Source organism: Bos indicus x Bos taurus, chromosome 6 (genome assembly GCF_003369695.1).
Source record: "Bos indicus x Bos taurus breed Angus x Brahman F1 hybrid chromosome 6, Bos_hybrid_MaternalHap_v2.0, whole genome shotgun sequence".
Classification (NCBI taxonomy): domain Eukaryota; kingdom Metazoa; phylum Chordata; class Mammalia; order Artiodactyla; family Bovidae; genus Bos; species Bos indicus x Bos taurus.
The window spans coordinates 90,413,638-90,436,052 of NC_040081.1; the positions used below are offsets into that span (position 1 = coordinate 90,413,638).

The 22,415-nt window shown below is 39.5% G+C and overlaps 2 protein-coding genes and 1 non-coding gene across 6 annotated transcripts in view; 1 reads left to right on the forward strand and 2 right to left on the reverse strand.

Annotated features, from left to right (window-relative positions):
• Positions 1 to 3,343: 3,343 nt before the first annotated feature.
• Positions 3,344 to 8,249, reverse strand: CXCL9 (C-X-C motif chemokine ligand 9). Its single transcript, XM_027544780.1, has 4 exons — positions 8,099 to 8,249; positions 6,613 to 6,739; positions 5,066 to 5,150; positions 3,344 to 3,633 (listed from the first exon to the last, which is right to left on the reverse strand). Exons 1-4 carry the CDS (start codon positions 8,157 to 8,159, stop codon positions 3,529 to 3,531), a joined length of 378 nt encoding a protein of 125 aa, XP_027400581.1. The 5' UTR covers positions 8,160 to 8,249; the 3' UTR covers positions 3,344 to 3,528.
• TRNAE-UUC lies at positions 4,728 to 4,799 on the reverse strand. The gene has a single exon. It is a non-coding gene; the product is annotated as a tRNA-Glu (tRNA).
• Positions 8,250 to 10,278: 2,029 nt separating the features above from the next.
• ART3 (ADP-ribosyltransferase 3) overlaps positions 10,279 to 22,415 on the forward strand; it is a 141,450-nt gene continuing 129,313 nt past the window's right edge. For 3 of the 4 annotated variants that reach the window (XM_027544783.1, XM_027544785.1, XM_027544781.1), the window contains exon 1: positions 10,280 to 10,671. In XM_027544783.1, coding sequence (XP_027400584.1) covers positions 10,552 to 10,671 — 120 coding nt within the window. In that variant the 5' untranslated portion in view covers positions 10,280 to 10,551. Of the gene's footprint in view, positions 10,672 to 22,415 lie in introns of all 4 variants that reach the window. The other variant, XM_027544782.1, reaches the window with a different exon arrangement.

Consider the following 22,415-nt stretch of genomic DNA (forward strand, 5'->3'; position numbering starts at 1 on the left):
GTTTATAGTACACCTTCAGTTCTTTCTTATTTTTCAGATGAAATATGTTATAAACACTCTCATTACATCTACCCCATAGGATGCACACATCCCACTTTAGAAAGCATTGCAACAGAGAGCCTGGGGAGAGGATGTCATTTCACTAAGGGTAGGTAGTAAGGGAAATGACAGGGTATTAAGTAAGGTGGTGGTCTTCTGTGACTTATGCTTTGAAAGGATCATTCTGGCTGTCATGAATGGTAAAGAATCAAGAGAAAAGTTGAGAAAAAGAAGCAGAAGAGAAAAGAGGACGCTACTGAGGTGGCCTATGAAGGAGACAATGATGGCCCAGACTATGGAATTAAAGTACAGATAAAGAAAACTGGTTAGTTGGACTTTTGGTTTCATTTCTCCAACCTGTTTCTTCAGTCCTGGAAACATCTCTCTGCATGCATGAGATGTGAAACACATTCTGTTGTGAAGAAAGTGAGCAGAGGTAAATGGTGGGGGGAGGTTGGGGCTGGCAGTGGGGACTTTCTATGCATCAAGATCTATGCTGGGTCTGTTTCTCAAACACTCAAACACCAGGAGGAGGAACCTGGTGTACAGGGAGGTCAAAAGTGCACTTGAACCATGGTCATACATTTAATAAATGGTGGGCTTCTGATCTTAACCCAGATAGCTCAGAAGCCACAATCTTATCTCTTTTCACAGTAGCCTTTGAGGGCTTTGTCATATCACCATCAGCAGCTGTTAGCTGCCCAAATATCATACCTGTTTGGTCTATCAAGTGGACCTCAAATATACAAAGCTGATAGTCTCTATCCACTCCCAACTTCTAAAGACTCCACACTGCCCAAGTTTCCTGAACTCTAGAATAACTTATCCTATATCTGGGTCTCTGTAACTTCTTGAGGCTTTATAAAATTTAAACATATATAGTTTTAGGGTATGGAAAAGAGTTGGGACATTTATGGTCCCTTGGATATATGTCTTATTGGAATGGTATTGCCCTTGAGGATTAGGAAATAAATTGCATTGCATATAACTCTTGTAAGTCAGTGTTGTTATAAGGTATGTTGTCAAATTTTCTGTGAAGTTATTTTTAGTCTCCAAAGAGCCCTTTAAAGAGCTTCCATGTATTTATCTCAATTACACCTTGTTTGAGATGAAAGCAAATGAATAAGGATACATGAGAATTACTGTTAAACATGTAATAGTTGAGGCACATATTCATGACATTAAAAAAAAATCAAGACTTTTTTCTGATCAATGGTCCATTTATTGATAGCATTGTCTTTTTAAAAATTTTTTAAAATTAATTCTTATGGAGTATAGCTGCTGATAGCATTGTCTTAACAAAGAAAATATTTCAAAGTACAGAGTATAGATGTCAATACTGCTTTGAATTAATATTTGCTTAGAGCATATATGTATATATATAAATGATAATATATATGTCATAGCTAACTTAGTCAAAACATGTAGTCTTTGGGTATTAGTGATACACTGACCACTTTAGCAGTAAGATGCAAGGGAACTGGGTCAAACACTTAGATTATGGAACATTTAGATTTTTCGGGGGAGTTACATGAAAGGAGCTAAGAGTCTTACGACTAGTTAAGACGCTGTTTGGGATCGCCACTGGGCAGCACTTAAAATCATCTGCAATGTAAGGAGTGACAACATTTGAGAAACTAGACAGGGGTTAAATTCTGGCCTGACATCCTCTCTTATACAGTGCTTGAAACGTCCTCTTTAAGAGGGTTTCCAAGCCCTGCAGAGGCTCACTGGGCACTATCCATGCCTCCACTAACAGGATTCACTGCTCCCTCTAGCACTTGGTGACTTAATACACTCTTCATGAGAGCTGGTGTGGTGATTGATAATCACAATATTCACAAACTTGGAAACAAGTTAAACTGACAGTGAAATTCACATTTATCTAAAATGGGTTTTCAGAAGGATCTTGGTGACTTTCTTGTCAGATCTTGGAAAACTGAGGCTTGTTAAGAACGGTACTGAAGGAATTTTTATATTCTGTGGGAAAAGTTTAGACACTGGTTGGTCTCCAAAGTGCCTTTCCATTGTTAAGATTCTATGATTCCAGGTATCCTGTATATTTAATTAAAAACAGTTTAGAATATCCACAAATGATTTAAATGTTTCCTTCTTATCCGTTGGAGAGGCCAAGTTAACATCCTGTCACAATAAAACAAGGATACATCCCCAGAACAAAACATGTTGATCATGTGCAATATTTCTTACTGTGCTGAGAAGCTGCAGTGACCAAGATTAAAGCTGTATAACACACACTCAAAAAAGAAAAAAGAAAAAAAACAAGGATGTTGCATCACCCTCAGTCCTTGAAGTGATAACGGCCTGAAGATAATGAATAAAAGATGTTACCAGGGTTAGACTACATGGAGTAGCCAATTAACTCCTCCTGCTTTGAGGAGGTCTATTGTCCTCCTACCTGTAACAACTGCAATTAGGAAATGATTCAAAACCTAGTTCCACAGTATATTAGGCATGGTGGCAGATTCAGGGAAATAAACTGTGCCCCCTGCCCTCAAGGAGCTGACAATCTTGTTGGAGAATTAAAATGAACAAGTGAAAAAATAGTTAGAAAGCAATGAAGTGCTCACCTGTATGGTGTTGAACACCAGTGAAATAGGAGTCTTAAAAAAATCCAAGTGGAAAGATTCTGTTGCCGAGGCAGGATGAAAATGACCCTTGAAGACTGGATCAACTGAGTATGTGTGAGGGGAAGGAGATATTTCCATGGGCTGTTGGGGGAAGAGTGAGAAAGCTGTAGACCCAGGTGAGGCAGGATGTGACCTGTGTGGTAGAGGGGGTGGACACTGAACCGTGGGAGGATGGTGAGGAGCTGGCTTGACTGAAGCAAAGGGAACAGGAAGGAATGAAGCGGTCAGCGTGGGCAGGCGAGATGGAGTCACACGGCCTCAACACCAGATGGAAGGTTCTGAAAGCCAAGTGCTAGGGGTCTTCAGTGGTGACGCATCCCCACCCCCAAGAGAAATAACTGGCATGAATCTCTCAGATACACTGTATATGAGGCCCACAGGCTGATGCAAATACAGCAGCTTGGCAAGGCCCAGCTCGACTCCAAACTGCTTTGCTTGCCAGCACGCTGCCAGGCTGGGGACCTGCTGACCTGGGCCTCAGGATATTCTCTGGAGGCCTGGGAAGCCTGCAGCTGCTCTCCCGGGCAGCTGCTGTGTGTGGGCCGTAGCTGTGAGGACATTTGTCCAGATGTGGGTGTTGCTAAGACTGTGGGCTTAAGTATGAGGAAATTCAGAGGTCGGAGGTGGAAGAACAAAGACAAACTATAGCCTCTAACAACTGTTCACATTTGGATTTTGAAAAGCGATTTTCTAGATTTAATTACAATTACACAATAATGTTTTAAATTTTCTAGTCAGATCAACAAGCTTTTGTATTAAGATGCCATCCCTTTCAGGAATTATTTCAGTTAGTTAAAAAGAACCTGTTTTAACACAAGATAGTGGTTGGTGAAGTGGGAGCTCATGTAGTCTTCTTTTGAGAAGGACGTTGAGATCTTTTAACTTTTGGAACTTTCTTGGTTTTTTTATATTTTTTCCCTTTCCTTTGCTTTTTCTTTTGGTTGACCTGTGAGGAGACAGCAAAAACAAACAAACAAACAAACAAACCGGGGGGTTAGTGTTTCTCTATCTTACCATTTTTCCTTCCTTATATTATATTTGGACTCTCCAGGCTGTGGTCTTTATTCATCCTCATAACCAGTTTAAAGTTGCATCACTCTCAGAGAGGCTCCTTTTGATTCTATTTCAGTTATTTCGATGAAGAAGCAATAGCCTTCTAACTGGTTTTCTTTTGCCCATTTTCTTGGCTACCCCCACTCCAACCTTGCTTATGACCAACCTCTACCAACTGTGGGGCTTCCCAGGTGGCACAGTGGTAAAGAATCTGCCTGCCAATGCAGGAGATGCAAGAGACCTGGGTTCAGTCTCTGGGTTGGGAAGATCCCCTGGAGTAGGAAGTGGCAACCCACTCCAGTATTCTTGCCTGAAAAATTCCATGGACAGAGGCGCCTGGTGGGCTACAGTCCATGGGGTTGCAAAGAGTCAGACACGACTGAATGACTATTGTTTTCTGAGAGGTTGGATTATCATCCAATTTTTACAGACAAGGAGATGGAGGCTTGGAGTGGGTGACTTGGCCAAAGTTGCACAGCTGGTATGTGCCAGAACTGCTCCTCTGTCAGAGTCCAGAAACAAGTTCCTATCTACATATGCTGTGGCCCTCTTCGAACTTAAGCCCTCAACATTTCAAACAGGATTCCTCTGGCTTTGTCCTGGTCTACTTTTCTACCTCAGTCCCTTCACTCCCTCCACACAAACTCAAGCCATATTAATTAAGGTTCCCTGAGCACAGTGAGCTCTCTCATGATTCTAGTCTTTTTTTTACATGCTGTCCTTACCCTCCCAGTGAACTACTTATCCTTCAAGATCCAAATCAAATCACCTGATATGAAAAGTCTTCCTTAACACCTTCTTGTCCCCACTCCTTTGGCAAAGTTAATTACTCTTTTCTCTATTATCTTCAAGATTCTTGTACATACCTTTATTTTATATTTTCCATGTTGTACTATAATTAATTGTCAGAGAATCTGCTACAGCAGGAAGGGACTTTATCTCATTACCTTTTTTTTGTTGTTGTTTTTTGGCTATGCTATGAGATAGTTCCCTGACCAGGGATTGAACCTGGGCCCTGGCAGTGAAAGTGTTGAGTCCTAACCACTGGACCACCAGGGAATTCCCTATCCTCGCGATCTACCATTCAATATGTATGTACTATATTGGATAAGAAAGACAAGCTCCCTACCCACATGGAACACACATTCTAGTGGAAGAGACAGACAAGTGATACCATAAGCAGGAATACAATTCCACATTGTAGGGGAAAAAAATGGTAGCACAATAACATGAATGAAAAATGTAACCTTAAAGGCACTCCATAATTCTTTGACTTCCAAAGTTAATTTCTAAAAGAAAGAAAATTTTGTTTCTTTTTCACCCACCTGTTTCTCCCACTCTTTAATCAGTTCTTTTACTTCTGGTAAATCTGGGTTTAGGCAGGCTTCATTCCCATTCTTCATTGTAGCACTACCAAAGAAACAGCAACAAGTTTTTTTTTTTTTTTACTTTTAATGATTCAAATGCTTTCTCTTATCCACAGAATTCAATTCCCCAATTAAAATATATTTGTAGCATCTGGGACTTCGGTCTTTTTCCTGCCTTTTCATTTTTTTAAGTGACTGGGGGGACTTAGATACATTTCTAGGATAGCACATAACCCTAAATTTAAAAAATCCAACAGATGTATGCAATGGGAGAACTTATATCTAAAGATAATGTTGGTTCTGTTATGCTGGAAAAAGCTATTTATGTTTAAATGAAAACATAAAATAGAAAAGTTGTGAATATATCTACTTTCCTCCCAAACAAGGAAAATTAGCATGAATTTTACTAAATTTTCTAGTAAAACAACTTAAAACATAATAAAATGTTTTCCTAAGACAAGATTAATGGACGGGTTGAATTTTTAAAATTCCATCAGACTCCCCAGGAATAATTTAACGACTTTTTTCTTTAATTTCTGACTAATCTAAGAATAAAAGGAGTCATTCTATACATCATCCTTGATTTAGGCTTCAAAAAAATTTAAAATATGCATATCTTTAACCTAGCCTGGAATTCTAGGCTCCCTGTATCTCAGATGGTAAAGAATTCTCCTGCAATGCGGCAGCCCAAGTCAGGAAGATCCCTAGTTCTCCAGTATTCTTGCCTGGAGAATTTCATGGGCAGAGGAGCCTAGTGGGGTACTGTCCATGGGGTCACAAAGACTCAGACACGACTGAGTGAATAACACACACATCTTTAACCTACCAATTCTAATCTCTAGAAAAATATTAATATAGGAGAGAATTAAATAATATTGATACAGTAACTATTTTTAATAGCAAAAAAATTGACCTACATTTAGGTTTGGTCATATACATTATGGTACGTGCATATAACAGAATAAAATTTGGTTATTAAAAATGACATTATTAGCAAAAATGATGTTATTACACAAGACTTAATGACATGAAGAAAAGTTCATGATATAGAGCCAATGAAAAAAGCAGCTTACAAAAATGTATATGGTATATGATTTTGTTTTTGTGTACATATATTGTGTATATAAATATATGTATATGTACATATATGTTTTGTATCTATATATGTACACACAAAGCAAAAGTGTGTATATATACCAAGAGAATAACTGGATGGTAGAATTTAGAGAATTTTTAATTTCTTCTTTTGGGTAATTTACATTAAACATTTTCTTCAATGAACACATAATACTTTGGTTATATATCATCCTTGGTTCCTTATCTCTACCAGAAATTGCTTTTTTTTTTTTTTTTTGCTTATTTTTTTAAGAAGAAAAGAAAGAAGTATACCAGATTTACGGAGGGGCAACCATCTGCATTTTAAGTGTCTGAATGGGCAAGTATTCCCAGGGTAGTACTCACATTAAATTTAATGCTGGATATGTGTTGAATGAGTTTTTACTTACATGATTTCAGTTTTCTCACAAGAAGGGCTTGGAGCAAATTGTTTAAGGTCCTTTAAGGATTTTGGATGGATCATCCCTTGGCTGGTGTTGATGCAGGAACAGCGTCCATTCCTTATTGCTGGGACTCCTAAGGGAGAAACAGAGGGTAGAAAACATCAATTGAAATATATGTCTTCATTTTGGTGATCCACCAAAATGATACATTTGACTTAGTAATGATTATTACTATCATCTACTGAGTGTCTTTCAATCATTACCACAAGATTTTGAAGTAGGTGTTATCTCCTTGGTGTTATATCCATGGGATTCTCCAGGCAAGAATACTGAAGTGGGTAGCCATTCCCTTCTCCAAGGGTTCTTCTTACTGGGAGAATCCCATGGACAGAAGAGCCTGGTGGGCTACAGTCCATCGGGTCTCAAAGAGTTGGACATGACTGAGGGACTAACACTTCCACTTGATATCATATTTTACAACCTTAGGAAAAGTGATTTTAAAAATATTCAATAAATGCCTATCATAGGTCAGATACATGTATACCTAATTCATGTGTGCTATGCAGATCATAGCTTCTCAAACACCTCCCAAAGCCATTTTTAATCTGACCTTAGTGTAATGAAGTTGGTGTTAGTTTCAATAAAAAGGTCTATTTATAGTAACTAATTACCACTAATCCTAATCTTCCCTACTGCCTTGGTTTTCAGTAGTGCTTTAAACTTTCAAAAACTCTTTACACTATTTTCATTCCTTAATTTTTTCATTTAGTAGTAGGTAGAAAAAGCATAGTTATACAATCTCCATTTTACAGCTGAGGGAACTGAGGTCTAGAAAAGCTCATTAGAAAGAAAGGAAGGAAGGAAGGAAGGAAGAAAGAAAGAGTGAAGTTGCAAAAGAGTTGTAAAGTCCGACTCTTTGCAACCCCATGGACTGTAGCCTACCAGGCTCCTCCGTCCATGGGATTTTCCAGGCAAGAATACTGGAGTGGGTTGCCGTTTCCTTCTCCAGGGGATCTTCCCCACCCAATGATCGAACCCAGGTCTCCTGCATTTCAGGCAGACGCTTTACCCTCTGAGCCACATTAGAAGCAGAAAAGCTCATTAATTTGCCACAAATAACAAAGGTAGTAAAGGTTGTTCCTGAGGAACAACCTCTCTGATTATCAGATACTTAATTGGTTAATCACAGATATATTTATCAACAAACTGTCAGGGTGGCAAAAATTATTGAGGAGACAAAGTCTCCCATCTCATTACCAAACAGTTCAACAAACATTTACTGAACACCTACTGCATGCCAGGAATTCACACATGTAGACTGAGAAGATTTGTATTTGACCTGGCAGGTCTATGCAAGATATGAACTTTGGATAACTGCCCACAAGTGACTCACATCACTTTCTGATGCATGCAAAGCAATGCAAGTCAAAAGGCTTTTATAGCAATTTACATCTCTGACTTTACCAACTTAATATAATTTATAATCCCTTACCTTGAACTCCAGTCAGAGTCAGGAAGATGATACCCAAAAAGAGAGGAGCACTTTTCTTCATATTGGTAGGGTGAAATCACTCCTGTGTTTGTTCTAGTGAGTCACTCTTTTATTAGATTTTAAGCCCGAGCAAGTCTTTAGAGAACATGCTCTTTGAAATCATATTTATTTAGGAATCCATTTCCCTCCTAAAATCTGATTGGCTGGTGGTCTTAGCTGATCCAGCTAAACTGGCCACAAACTTAATTGTGCTAGGGGAAACCCTACTCTCCTATCCAAGGGAATTTCTGCATATTTTATTTCTTTCCATTTCACATAAATGGGTAGTTTATAGTAAGAGATGTGAAACCATCAGCATTAGCAGCCTTCAGCACACACAGCGGCTCACCTGGATGAGGGACAAGTTATATAATGAATACAATAAAATTATACAAGAAGGGTTGGAAATGTTTCCAGATGGAAAACATGAAAGTCCAGATAAGTAAAACACTCTTCAAATTTTCTTGCTATTTGTAGAATATCTTTATGTATAATATATGGCCATATTTTTTTTTTCTAATAATGCCTACCCAACAATCTTAAACTATCAAAATACATTAAAGGCATCTTAACTCAGGGACTAGGTAATTGTCTACTTTGGTAAGTTCATTTTGTTTTTATGTGATTTCTGCTAGGTATTATTATTATTTTTTAATGGTTAGATTAATTAGAATAATGGATTATTTGAAAACAGACAATTGGTACTACATTGAACTTAAAAACCTCTGTGTATCAAAGAAAATAATCAACAGGGTGAAAAAACAACCTATGGAATGGGAGCAAATAACTGCAAATCATACACCTGATAAGGAGTTTATATATATAACAACTTCTACAACAAAATCCAAATAGCCTGACTGAAAAATGTGCAGACTTGAATAAACATTTCTCTAAAGAAGATAAAAAATGGCCAATAAACACATGTATAAAGCTCGACATTACTAATTGAAAGTGAAAGTGCTAGTTGCTCAGTCCTGTCCGGCTCATTGTGACTCCACGGACTGTAGCCCGCCAGACTCCTCTGTCCATGGAATTCTCCAGGTGAGAATACTGGAGTGGGTAGCTATTCCCTTCTCGGGGGGGTTCTTCCTTATCCAGGAATCGAAACCTGGGTCTCCTGCATTTCAGGCAGATTCTTTATCAGGCCACGAGTTATTGTAATATCTAGGAATTTTTAGCACCCCAAGAACCGATTATTGTCCCCTTGAGGGCAACCCTTCCTCCCCCACATTGAGAATGCATGCTGCAGAGTGTGAGGGGAACAGATACCAGCATTTTCTGTTACATGATGCACATGTTGGAACTGGTTTCTAGACGGATTATTATGCTTAAATACAATGTTAAGAATTCTTTTTGAAGAAAACTTGTCGTGAACTTTGACACAGCTTATTCATTTGGTTTTGCTTAATTTTGGTAACAACTGTGACATGGGTAGGGTGGAGCTGGGTTCTGGTCCCAGCTTTGCTACTTGAGTATATGTGACAAAGTCTGTGAGCTTCACTTCCCTCAGCTGAGAAAACTGTTACTGATCTCACAGGCTGGTGAAATGAATGGCAACAAGGAATTTCAACTGCAAAATATCACAGAGACAGTGACCATTTTTTTTCTAGCAAAGAAAGTTATGTGGAAACTTCTTAGAATAAAGATCAAGGCCCAGAATGGTCTGCCCATGCCCACCTTCAAGTCTCTGCTTGCATCACTCTCTACTCCATCAGCTCTCCTTTTCTTCCTTCATTTCCTCAGAGGGGCGATGCTCCTTTCCTATCACACGGCTTTTACTCATGCTGTTCCCTGCCTGGCATGTGTACCTAACCTACCTCCCTACCCTACTGCTTACCTACCTTAGATTCTCAGGTTGGCATTTCCCCCGGGGAGACTTCCCTGATCTCCAGACTTGGTCGGGTCCCCCACCATGCCATTTCATGGCACTACGTGCCTCTTCTCATTCAAATGCCATGCAAGGCAATGTTATTAATACGTTATCAGCCATCTTATGCTTAACATCTCTCTTCCCACATGGCATTAGTGGTAAAGAACCGGCTTGCCAATGCAGGAGACTAAAAGAGGCGGGTTCAAATCCTGGGTCAGGAAGATCCCCTGGAGGAAGGCATAGCAACCCACTCCAGTATTCTTGACAGGAGAATCTCACGGACAGATGAGCCTGGACTCCAGTCCATAGCGTCTCAAAGAGTCAGACACCACTGAAGCGATTTAACATGCACCACCACTAGAACAAGGAAGGCTTGCGAGGGCCCACACCTGAGTGCGGTGTCGAGCACAGTGCCCGTAGGCATTCAGTTAACCAGCGCGCAGCTGCGAAGGAACCTGAGAGCAAACTGAGGCTCTGGCCCCGGCTGCGTCCTGCGCCTGCCTGCGAGGTGCAGCCGGGCTCTACAAGCGTGAGCGCACTGCGCATGCCCAGCCATTCAGCTTCCAGAACCTTCTGTGGGGAAGCATCTTGCGCCGCTCGTGGCCGTGTTGGGTGTTTCTGCTACCTCCGCTGCTCCCTGCCGAGAGGCCCGTCGAGAGGAAAGGTAGTGGTCGTGCGCCTCGGATCTCTGCCCTGTCCCCGATTGTGTCCCCCTCTTCCAACCCGAGGGGGCCGCGCTTCCCCGGCGGACGCCGGGAGTGGGGTCGGGTTTGCAGCTTCAGCGCGTGGCTTCGGCTGAGGCCGCAGGGAACGTTGGCCTCGGAGGGGCCTGGTCATGGGGCGAAAGCCTAGGAGGGTCGTTCGGCCTTGGGCCTTGGTGACTGGGACAGAAGACTTCTGAACAAGAGGAGGGGGCGTTGGGGTCAGTGAGGAGTCACTCGATGCCATGTCGTATTTTTTTATCCGGAGGTGATAAACTTTCTCCGGGGCTTTAACGTGTTTGGCCTGAGGGCTGGACTCCCCGCCCTCAGAGTAGGCCCGTACCTCCCTTGTTTCCCAGGCCTCCTGTGGGAAATTGTCCCGAAAATTTTGTAAGAAAACATGTTTCTGACCGAAAAACCCCAGCGAAGCGGCATTTATGGCTCGATGGGGTATTTAGGAGAAACAGAAACCCAGAAGAGGACCTTTCTGGCAGTTCTCACAGCCTTGGGAAGGGAGCCAAGGATTTTCAAAGCCTTCGAAACCAATAGATAATTCCCAGTTTCCCTTTGGATAGAGTTTTAACCTCTTTTGAGTCGGAAAAAACCTCCAGTTCCTGTCCCCGGGGGGAGGAGGGTGCAGGGGGAACCAAGTGCTGTGTCAGCCTCCCGAGCAGAGCAGCGTTTTGTCTTCACATGTGCTTGCCCGCCTCCCACTTCCGCCTGTTTGGTTATGGGGTCAGTGTGGTCTGTTTAATTATATGCCCAGTGTGACCGTGCCGGAGTGAAAATCTGAGTCTTCCCTTTTACTTTGAAAGCAGAAGCAGGTTTCTCTCATAGTGAAACTCCCCAGGCCTTTTTGAATTTCTCTCAGTGTGGACTTCCCCTCCTCTCAGCAGCTATTAAAGGATGCTTACTTGAAAAGAGTTTATTTCTTGAAAGTCTCTGCAGCCCCTACTTAGCGTTCTGATTTTTCCTTTCCTCCCTATGCAGGGAGTCATTCCTTTTAAAATATTATAGTATGCCTGCAAGCACATCATAGTCGGTGGGGGCTGTGGTGGGATTCAAGTCCTGTCTGCATTCTCAGGTTAACAGAAAGGAACACGTTCTTCCTTTAATGATCTTAACATCTGGCCTCCTGTTTATATGTTTTATCTAAAGTTTACGGACTGGATTAAATATGTGAATAAATTGTCTTGAGATGGAATGTAAGTGCATCATTTAAAGGACAGCTGCAGATGAATGCTGGCAATAACATAACATTTTTGCTCTATGACTTTTGGCAAGTCAGCTTATAGTCTGCTGAAACATAACCACAGTGGTTGAAGCTGCTGTGTGACTTGAAAAAAAGTTATCCTGAAAAGGAAGAAAATATCTTTGTTTAAAATAACCATATTTCTTTGAAGTGATTGACATTAAGATTGCTTATCTAAGTAACTTTAGAAGAGGAAAACAGTCCGTGTTCTTGGAAACCCTTCGTTTGCTGTTCATCGTTTATTTCATCAAGCTTTTATGATTATTCTAGGACATAAATATGAACAATAATCTCTGCCCTTAAAGAACTCAGTTTAGTGAAAGAAAGCAGCATATAAACTAGCAATTACTGCAGAAGTGGTACGATAAAGCGTTGTACACAAGTTATTGGAAGTGCAGAGAAGGTCACAACTTTGGCTCATGGCTTCAAATCACAGTTGTTTAAATTAGGTCTGGAAGAGAGCTTTGGTTGGAATTAGTTACTCAGAGAAGGTGGGAGGCATGAAAAAGTATGCTAAGTTTTAGAAACTGGAAAAACTTCAAGAACTTTGATAAGGGTGAAGGGTAGAGTGATAACAGGGGAGTGGCGAGCAATGAGGCTAGAAATGTAGCAGGATCTAGAGGATGAAGGCCCTTGTAAATCCTTGTGGTGAGGACAAGTTGAAGGATTTTACCAAGGAAGTGACATGAGAACATTCACAAACACATGCACACACACATACACCTATGTCTACATCTGACTCTTGTCACTAAACAATATCATTTTACGTAAACATTTCCCAGTATCTATGTAGTTTATACGATTTAAAATGCTTCCTTTTATTTGTAGTCTGTTTATTCTCCGTGCTGGACTGAGCAGTTTCTGTTGTTTCTGTAATCAGTTCAGTCACGTCCAACTCTTTGCGACCTCATGGACTGCAGCACGCCAGGGTCCCCTGTCGATCACCAACTCCTGGAGCTTGCTCAAACTCATGTCCATTAAGTCGGTGATGCCATCCAACCATCTCATCCTCTGTCATCCCCTTCTCCTGCCTTCAATCTTTCCCACCATCAGGGTCTTTTCCAATGAGTTAATTCTTTGCATCAGGTGGCCAAAGTATTGGAGTTTCAGCGTCAGTCCTTCCAATGAATATTCAGGACTGATTTCCTTTAGGGTTGACTGGCTTGATCTCCTTGTTGTCCAAGGGACTCTCAAGAATCTTCTCCAGCACCACAGTTCAAAGGCATCAATTCTTCAGCATTCAGCTTTCTTTATGGTCCAACTCTCACATCCATACATGGCTAGTGGAAAAACCTTTTGACTGTACAGACTTTTGTCAGCAAAGTAATGTCTCTGCTTTTTAATATGCTGTCTAGGTTGGTCATAGCTTTTCTTCCAAGGAGCAAGCGTCTTTTAATTTCATGGCTGCAGTCACCATCTGCAGTGGTTTTGGAGTCCAAGAAAATAAAGTCGGTCACTGTTTGCATTGTTTCCCCATCTATTTGCCATAAAGTGATGGGACCAGATGCCATGATCTTAGTTTTCTGAATGTTGAGTTTTAAACCAGCTTTTTTACTCTCTTCTTTCACCTTCAGCAAGAGGCTGTTCAATTCCTCTTTGCTTTCTGCCATAAGGGTGGTATCATCTGCATATCTGAGGTAATTGCTATTTCTCCCTCTAGTCTTGATTCCAGCTTGTGCTTCTTCCAGCTCAGCATTTTGCATGATATACTCTGCATGTAAGTTAAATAAGCAGGGTGACAATATACAGCCTTGACATACTTCTTTCCCAATTTGGAACCAGTCTGTTATGCCATGTCTGGTTCTAACTGTTGCTTCTTGACCTGCATACAGATTTCTCAGGAGGCAGGTAAAGTGGTCTGGTATTCCCATCTCTTGAAGAATTTTCAAGAGATGTTTGTTGTGATCCACACAGTCAAAGGCTTTAGCGTAGTCAGTAAAGTGGAAGAAGATATAATAGGGGTACTCTTATTTTTTTCAGAGATTTTACTTTCTTGGGATATTTTCTTTCTTTAGAAGCTTAGACACAAAGATTAAAAACATTTTTATATCTTTTGAAACAATCTGACAGTAAGACTGGACTGATTTTGTAATATCTTCATCAGTGTGTAGATATACCAGTTTCCCAATTCCCTTGTCATTTCATTTGCTTTTGTTAGTTTAATGTATGAAACTCAAGATCAGAGCTTATTTCAGTTTTTTTTTTTTTTTTTTTTTTTTTTTACTTATTGACATTTTAGTTTGTATTGGCTTAATTTCTGCATCATCTATATTGTGAGGAACAGTTGTCAAGTGGAGTCAGGATATTAACATTATAAATGTATGTCATTTCTTTACAGACTTTGAATAGGAAGATCTAATCCATTTGTAGTTAAAATACTTGCTTTTTATATTTTGTTGCCTTCATTTCTTGCATAATTTTTTCAAAGTGTGACATGTTATATGAGCTGAATTGTGTCCCTGAAAATTCATATGTTGAAGTTCTAACTGCCAGTACCTCAGAATGTGACTTTATTTAGAGATAGGATCTTTAAAGAGATAATTAATTTAAAATGGGATCATTAGGATGGTTCCTAAACCATTATGACTAGTGTCCTTATTAGAAGAGATGAGGATGCAGAGAGGTACAGGAAAGACCACGTGAAGAAGACACGAGGAGGAGATGGCCATCAGCAAGCTAAGGAGAGAAATTTCAGAAGAAGCCAACCCTACGACTCCTTGGTCTTGGACTTCCAGTATCCAGATTTGTGAGAAAATAAATTTCTATTGCTTAAGCTGCTCAGTGTGTGATCTTTTGTTATGACAGCTTTGGCTGAATAATACAACATACATACTGGAGGAAAAAAAAAAAAAATATATATATATATAGAAGAGTGTACCGGTATGGCTCAGTGACTTTTAACAGAGTGTCAGTAGTATGACAGTACCCTTCCCAGCTTCCCCAAAGGTAACTTGTATCTTAGGTGAGTTTTGTCTATTTTTGAACTATATAAATGGCATTATATGATATGTTTTTAGTGCCTTATTTCTTTCTCTAAATATTATATTTTTGAGATTCATTCATGTTATGTGTGGAGGAGTTTGTTCATTTTATTTTTTATAATATTCTGTTGTATGACTTACAATGGGGTATACATCCAGTTGACGGACATTTTGATTGTTTCCCATTTGGTGTTATGAGCATTCTTGTGTGCATCTTTTGGTCCACACGTATATGCATTTCTCTTGAGTGCATCATTGGGAGTGGAATTGCTAGTTCATAGTGTGTATATATATTCAGTTTAAGAAGTCATACCAATTTATGCTTCCACTGTTAGTGAGTGAATGAGAGTTTCATTGACCCTCCATCCTCATATATATTTCATCAGGCTCAATGTTTTTTTCTTAGTTTTTATGCTTTTAATGATTTAGAAGTGTTTCATTATTATAAAATACTGATTTTTATTTCTATAAAATAGAGATTGTCCATAATTGATTGTTTCAAACTATGAATTATTGCCTGATATAGTGTGAATTTAAGTTACTTGATCTCTAAATTAATACCTAACTTTCCCACTGAAGTTTGTTAGTGATTTTTCTCTGTTGCAATCAGCGACTGGGGCTAGAGTCATCTGAAGGCTTTACTGGACTGGATGTCCAAAATGACATCACAGGTCTTATCCGTGTAACTTCTTTCTTCAGCGGTATAGTCCTGGCTGTTAAATGGCTCCTGAAGACTCCTCCATGTGGCTTGCCTCTCCAGCACTATAGTTTAGGTGGTGGTGACTCCACTGCTCCTCTTCTCTCTTCTTCGCTATGTAATCACTTTTGCCAGTGTTCTCTGTTTTGTCATAGTTTCAGTTCATTGTCTAGTGTCCTTTCTCTTTGGTCTGAAGGACTCCCTTTAGCATTTCTTGTCAGGCGAGTCTAATAGCAGTGAACTCCCGTAGTTTCTGTTATCTGGAAATGCTTTTATTTCTCCTTCATTCTTAAAAGATAGTTTTGCCAGATTTAGAATTTTTGATTGACAGAATTTTTTTTCTTTCAGAATTTAAAATACGTCACCTCTCAGCATTCTGGTCTCCATGGCTTTTGATGAGAAGTTGACTATTAATCTTATTAATGATACTTTGTATATGATGAATCACTTCTCAGTGCTTTCAAGATTCTCTCTCATTGGTGAGAATTTGATTATTATCTATCTCTTTCAGTTTATCCTGCTTGAAGTGCACTGAACTTCTTGGATGTGTAGACTCATGTGTTCTGCTAGATTTGGGAAATTTTTGGTCATTATTTCTACAAATACTCTTTCTATCCCTTTCTCTTTTCTCCTTCTGGGACTTGCGTTGTATTACTTTATTTTATGGTATTCCATAGGTCCTTTAGGCTCTGTTCACTTTTTTCCATTCTTTTTTTTTTCTTGCTCCTCAGATGCAGTAATTTCAATTGACTTACTTTCAAATTTGCTAAGTCTTTCTTCTGCTGGCTCAAAAATGCTGATAAACCCCTCTAGTGAATTTTTCATTTCAGTTTTTTACTTTTCAGCTCCAGAATTTGTATTTGGCTCCTTTTTGTAATTTCTGTCTCTATTGATACACTCATTTTCTTCACACAGCATTTTTCCCAGTTTCCTTTTATTCTTTGTACATGATTTCCTTTAGCTCTTTGAGCATATTTTAAGGTGGTTGATTTAAAATCTTTGTCTAGTAAGTCCCATGAATGTCTGGGTTTCTTCAGGAATGGTTTTTCGTCAGTTCTTCCTTTTTGAAAGGGCTGTATTTTGTGTTTTGTGTTTCTTTGTATGCCTTTCTTGTTGAAAACTAGACATTCTGAGTATAGTAGGAACTCTGAAAATCTAATTCTCTCACTTGATGACTGAAACCATCCATTTGTTTCTTTACCAAGTATTTTTGCAAAGTGGGTATTCTTTGTTACATGTAGTCACTGAAATTTGTTTACTTGTGTTGTGGTCAACTAGTGACCTGACATGACTTTATAAATGTAGGTCAAGACAAGTAGAATGACATACAAAGTGTGCTCATGTATGTTAGGATAAATTTTATCCAAAATGAATTTCAGGAAGTTATCTTAGAGATCTGAATTAAAGTTGAATTCCAGATATTACTTTTGAATTTCTTTTCTCAAAATGAGATTAGATTGCATCCTTTGCAATATATACTAAATTTATATGGGAAATAAGTGAATATTTTCTTTTGCATGTCAGTGCCCATAACCACGGAGAAGGCAATGGCACCCCACTCCAGTACTCTTGCCTGAAAAATCCCATGGACGGAGGAGCCTGGTAGGCTGTGGTCCATGGGGTCGCTAAGAGTCGGACACGACTGAGCAGCTTCACTTTCACTTTTCACTTTCATGCATTGGAGAAGGAAATGGCGACCCACTCCAGTGTTCTTGCCTGGAGAATCCCAGGGGTGGGGGATCCTGGTGGGCTGACATCTCTGGGGTCGCACAGAGTTGGATACTACTGAAGTGACTTAGCAGCAGCCCATAACCTAAAACCATTCCCTTTTAATTCCATCACTTGTTGGTACCTCAAGTCAGAATCTAAGTGGTATAATTTTGAAAATGTTCTTGGTTTACACCTTGCAGGCTCAAGAGGATCTGGAAGTCTTGAAATAGAGGAAGTAGCAGATGTGACAGAAGTTAGCTTTGGGGAACTAAGAGCACCTTTTGTATTGTACTATAGTACCCAAAATTTCAAACTTGATTTTAAAATAAAACATATACTCTCTTGAAACAAACAATGCCTGTTATGTTAGTAGGAAGCAAATATTAATATATAGCATTTATGCTAAGGCTTACTCTGAAAACTTCCTTATCCTATCTTTGAGAATTTCTACAGCAAGCCAAGATGATTGTATAAACTTTGTTTTTTTTTTTGTAGTTTTTATTAAAAAAGTAATGTTGCTGATTTCCAGATTACAAAATTGGGTGTTTCAAACTGTATTTGCTACTCATTCCAAGATTCAAATATATTTCTCCTGGTATGTGCTCCCAGTTGAAAATTATGATCTAACATTTCAACTAATGTTATAGTGTCTGTCACTGTGAATATATCTTGTCTGTCTTTTCTCCTCTGGTATTTGTGGTATTTGTTAGTCAGGCTTTGTGGTTGCTGATGTGTAATTTGTGAAAATTCATTTATTACTTTAATTGTGAATTTTTTAAATTGGAGTATAGTTACTTTACAATTTTGTTAGGTGAATTTTTATTTTGAGTCATTTAGTTAGATGTAATGCATTGTGTTATTACTCATAATTCTGTTTCTACCAAAATGTATAATTCCAATTTAATTAGGTTCTGTTTTTATGTTCTAAAACACAGATGAGATACTTCAGTAAATGATGGTCTTTGACTTGGAATTTTATTTTCTATCTCAATCCATTCTTTCCCTGCAAGCTAAATAATTGTTTTACTTAGTCCTAAAGTATGGTGAGCTATTTACAGAGGTCTTTGTGTGTATATGAATGGTGGCTGTCTACAGTGCTAATGCTGTGATTCTTGCTTCTTGACCAGGCTGAACTTCAGCAAGCTCCTCAATAAGAATTTCACTTAGAATTCTGTTTTCTTTGTCAAATCTTCCCTGAACACACCACAGCCCTAGGTCGTCTTTCCTTTTCCTCAGTAGCTCTTAAACTTAGTTTAGAATTTATTATGTTGACTGTCTTATCCTGCTCCCTTTAGAATTCCTTCTGAGTGATGATGAGCATCAGTTAGAGTGAGACAATGTAGATCCACATGCATTTCATTTTTTTGTACCTATTAGTCATCAGGAGGTATAATTGATCTGCATGATCTAAATTCAATAGCATAAATACTTACTCTTATGACTGTAATCAAAATTTTTAAAATGAATTGTTAAGGTAATTAAACAAGGAGGCCGTTAGATTGAGGTGGCTTTAGTGCCTTGGTAGCCTAAACCAGCAAACTAAAACCAGAGTCAGTACACTTGAATCTGAAAAAATGAAAACCAGTCAACTAGGTTTTCCCAAGTAAGGCAGCTGTTTAAGCTGTGGTCAATCGAATACTTTCCTTGCTTTGCTTCTGCATCTTCTCTGTAAAAACCTCAGCCCTAGCTCCTGTCAATGGAGTGTTTCTAACCAGCTTTGGTTTGGTGCTGCTTGATTTGAATTAATGTTTGCTCAAATAGACTTTTGAAAAATATGAATGTGTGTGCCTCAGTTTCCCTTTTAACAAGACTCTCTTTGTTTGTTGTATAGAAGCTTCCCAAACGCCTTCCAGGTACCACTATAAGGTGGATCTGGCTAGGTTAGGCTTCCCAGGTGGCTGAGTGGTAAAGAATCCACTTGTCATTGCAGGAGATGTGGGTTTGATCCCTTGGTCAGGAAGATCCCCTGAAGAAGGAAATGGCAACCCACTCCAGTGTTCTTGCCTGGCAACCCACTCCAGAATTCCATAGACAGAGGAGCCTGACAGGCTACTGTCCATAGAGTCACAAATGAGTCTGACATGACTTAGCAAATAAACAACAACCAAGCTAGACTACATATTGTTCTGCCTCTGTTTATGGTTGACTTCGTTACTATGTGGGCTTTTCTTAATAAAACAAAATTAACAAGATGAGAAGTCCAGTTACCTACACAATTTAGAATGGCACATTCATGATTTAGTCTCAATTTTACCCTTATTCATATAGGCCGAATATGACTTTGATCTCTTTATATCTCCTGTGATTGTAATAATATAAGCATTCTTTTATCCTGAGGAAAGTTAATATGTATCCCTGTAGTGTTTTAGTGATAACTTACATGTTCCTTTGAATTTAACACAAGATATTTCTACTAACTGTATGTAAGATGTTTATCACTTCCAACATAATAGATTTCTTTTTTCATCAGCATTATTTATAATACCAGTTATCTAAACATTAGTGTTTCCTACCTTTGATTGCTGGTGATATTTGGTTTATATATGTGCTTTTTTCCCACTGGAGTATAAAAATTTTAAGGTCAGATATCATGTTGTCTTTGTTGCCTCATTGGATCTTGAAGATAGTAGGTGCACAGTTCGTTAAGTTGAATTTGATTGAGTTGAGAATATGCCAGGAATCCATTTAGTCTCATATAGTAATCTGAAGGATGTCTTTAATTTCTAACAGCAAGTTTGTGCCCTCAGTGGTTCTAGAAGTTTTTTAAAAAGGTGGTATTATGGTTAATAGTTCAGATAGTCTTGAAATTCTAGGAATACCTTGGAAATAATGACTATTTATATCTCCTTTAGGGCCAGATCTTGAAGTCAGCTCAGGTTTCTAAATCCCTAGACTGCCAAATATGTCCAGAGTCATTTGCATGTAAGATTACCCAGATTGAAGTGTGTATATTGATGTCCCTGTGGCCTGAAGTGAATGTTCTGCAAACTGAAATGGTCTGTTCAAGGTCTTGAATGAATTAGTACACTCATGGATTTTAGCCATTTGGAGGTTGTTGAGCTCTCTGACAGTCTGGTAAAGGCTCCCTATATGTGTGCATTTGTATGTTTTGCTTATAATTTTAGGAAACTGTTGAGCCTTGAAAACCACACATACCAAGGTAAAAGTCTTCTGGGAATGATGGAGTTGGACAGACTCTTTAACTCTCCTTAAGATGAGATTGATGTTAAACTTTCTTCAATTTCTCCTTTTGTCCTCTTTTCCTATTCTGTAGTAACTGAAGTCGCCAGTACTCTTGCCTGGTGGGCTGCAGTCCACGGGGTCGCTAAGAGTTGGACATGACTGAGCGACTTCACTTTCACTTTTCACTTGCATGCATTGGAGAAGGAAATGGCAACCCACTCCAGTGTTCTTGCCTGGAGAATCCCAGGGACGGGGGAGCCTGGTGGGCTGCCGTCTCTGGGGTTGCACAGAGTCGGACACGACTGAAGCAACTAGCAGCAGCAGCAGCAGTAACTAAAGTAAAAGTAAGGGAATTTTTCTCTTGCATCTGAGCCTAGGAAATGAGATGGCCATGTTGTTCTGGCTCTAATTAAATTTGAACAAACTGGGAAAATGTTGCATTATATGTAAACAACATGCTTGTCTCTATCACAAGTGAAAATAAGACAAGTTATTTTTGGTTTTGAAATAAGTGTCTTTCAGAATGAAACCCTGTGAGGAGCATGGATTTCCCCTACTCTTAACAGCTTTTGGTGCTGTTAGAGCATTAAATTTAGTTTTAAAGCACACTTATTTTTGAAAGTCATGTAAGCCACTGCTTAAAACCTAACCCTAATTCTGTTTCCAGTTGGGGCCTCTCATAGTTTAGTAAACAGTTTGCCAGTACACATAGTGGATATTGTAATGGGAGAAGGTTGTCATGCCTTCTGTGCCTGTGATGATTCAACAAAACTAGTAAGCTTCTCTTTATTTCTAAGTTGACTTTCTCCTAAGGTTTAAGAGTGTCCCACCCAGGGATGCTCCTGTATTTGGGGCTTCCCAGGTTGAAATTAAAAGATGCTTACTCCTTGGAAAGAAAGTTATGACCAACCTAGATAGCATATTCAAAAGCAGAGACATTACTTTGCCAACAAAGGTCCATCTAGTCAAGGCTATAGTTTTTCCTGTGGTCATGTATGGATGTGAGGGTTGGACTGTGAAGAAGGCTGAGTGCCAAAGAAGTGATGCTTTTGAACTGTGGTGTTGGAGAAGACTCTTGAGAGTCCCTTGGACTGCAAGGAGATCCAACCAGTCCATTCTGAAGGAGATCAGCCCTGGGATTTCTTTGGAAGGAATGATGCTGAAGCTGAAACTCCAATACTTTGGCCACCTCGTGCGAAGAGTTGACTCATTGGAAAAGACTCTGATGCTGGGAGGGATTGAGGGCAGGAGGAGAAGGGGATGACAGAGGATGAGATGGCTGGATGGCATCACTGACTGGATGGACGTGAGTCTGAGTGAACTCCAGGAGTTGGTGATGGACAGGGAGGCCTGGCGTGCTGCGATTCGTGGGGTCGCAAAGAGTCGGACACGACTGAGCAACTGAACTGAACTGAACTGAACTGAGGTGGCACTAGTGATAAAGAATCTGCCTGCAGTGCAGGAGACCTGGGTTTAATCCCTGGGTTGGGAAGATCCCCAGCAGGAGGGCATGGCAACCCACTCCAGTGTTCTTGTGGAATGCTTGTGGAATGCTGTGGAAGTGATGGGAATATGCTTGCTGTATTTGAGAAGTATAGGAGGCTGGTATGGCTGAAGTAGAAAGGTAGAGGTGGAAAGTGGCAGGAATGAGGCAGGAGAGTTATGCAGAGCCTTACAGACCATGATGAATTTTGGATTTCATGTCAAGTGTGGTGGAATGGTATTGGAAGGATGAAACCAGGGGAGAAATATAATTATATTAATTTTTTATAAATATGGCAATGATTTGTATAGTGAATAACCTGTAGCAGGCAAGAGGTTAAGCAAGGAGACTGATAACAAATACATTTGGATCACCATACATTATTATATGATGATCCAAAA

Coding starts and splice junctions, on each gene's coding strand:
- CXCL9 (XM_027544780.1), bottom strand. CDS start 8,159: ATGAAGAAAAGTGCTCCTCTCTTTTTGGGTATCATCTTCCTGACTCTG. Junction 6,740..8,098: donor GACTCTGACTGGAGTTCAAG/GTAAGGGATTAT, acceptor TTTCTCCCTTAG/GAGTCCCAGCAATAAGGAAT. Junction 5,151..6,612: donor TGTGAGAAAACTGAAATCAT/GTAAGTAAAAAC, acceptor TTTCTTTGGTAG/TGCTACAATGAAGAATGGGA.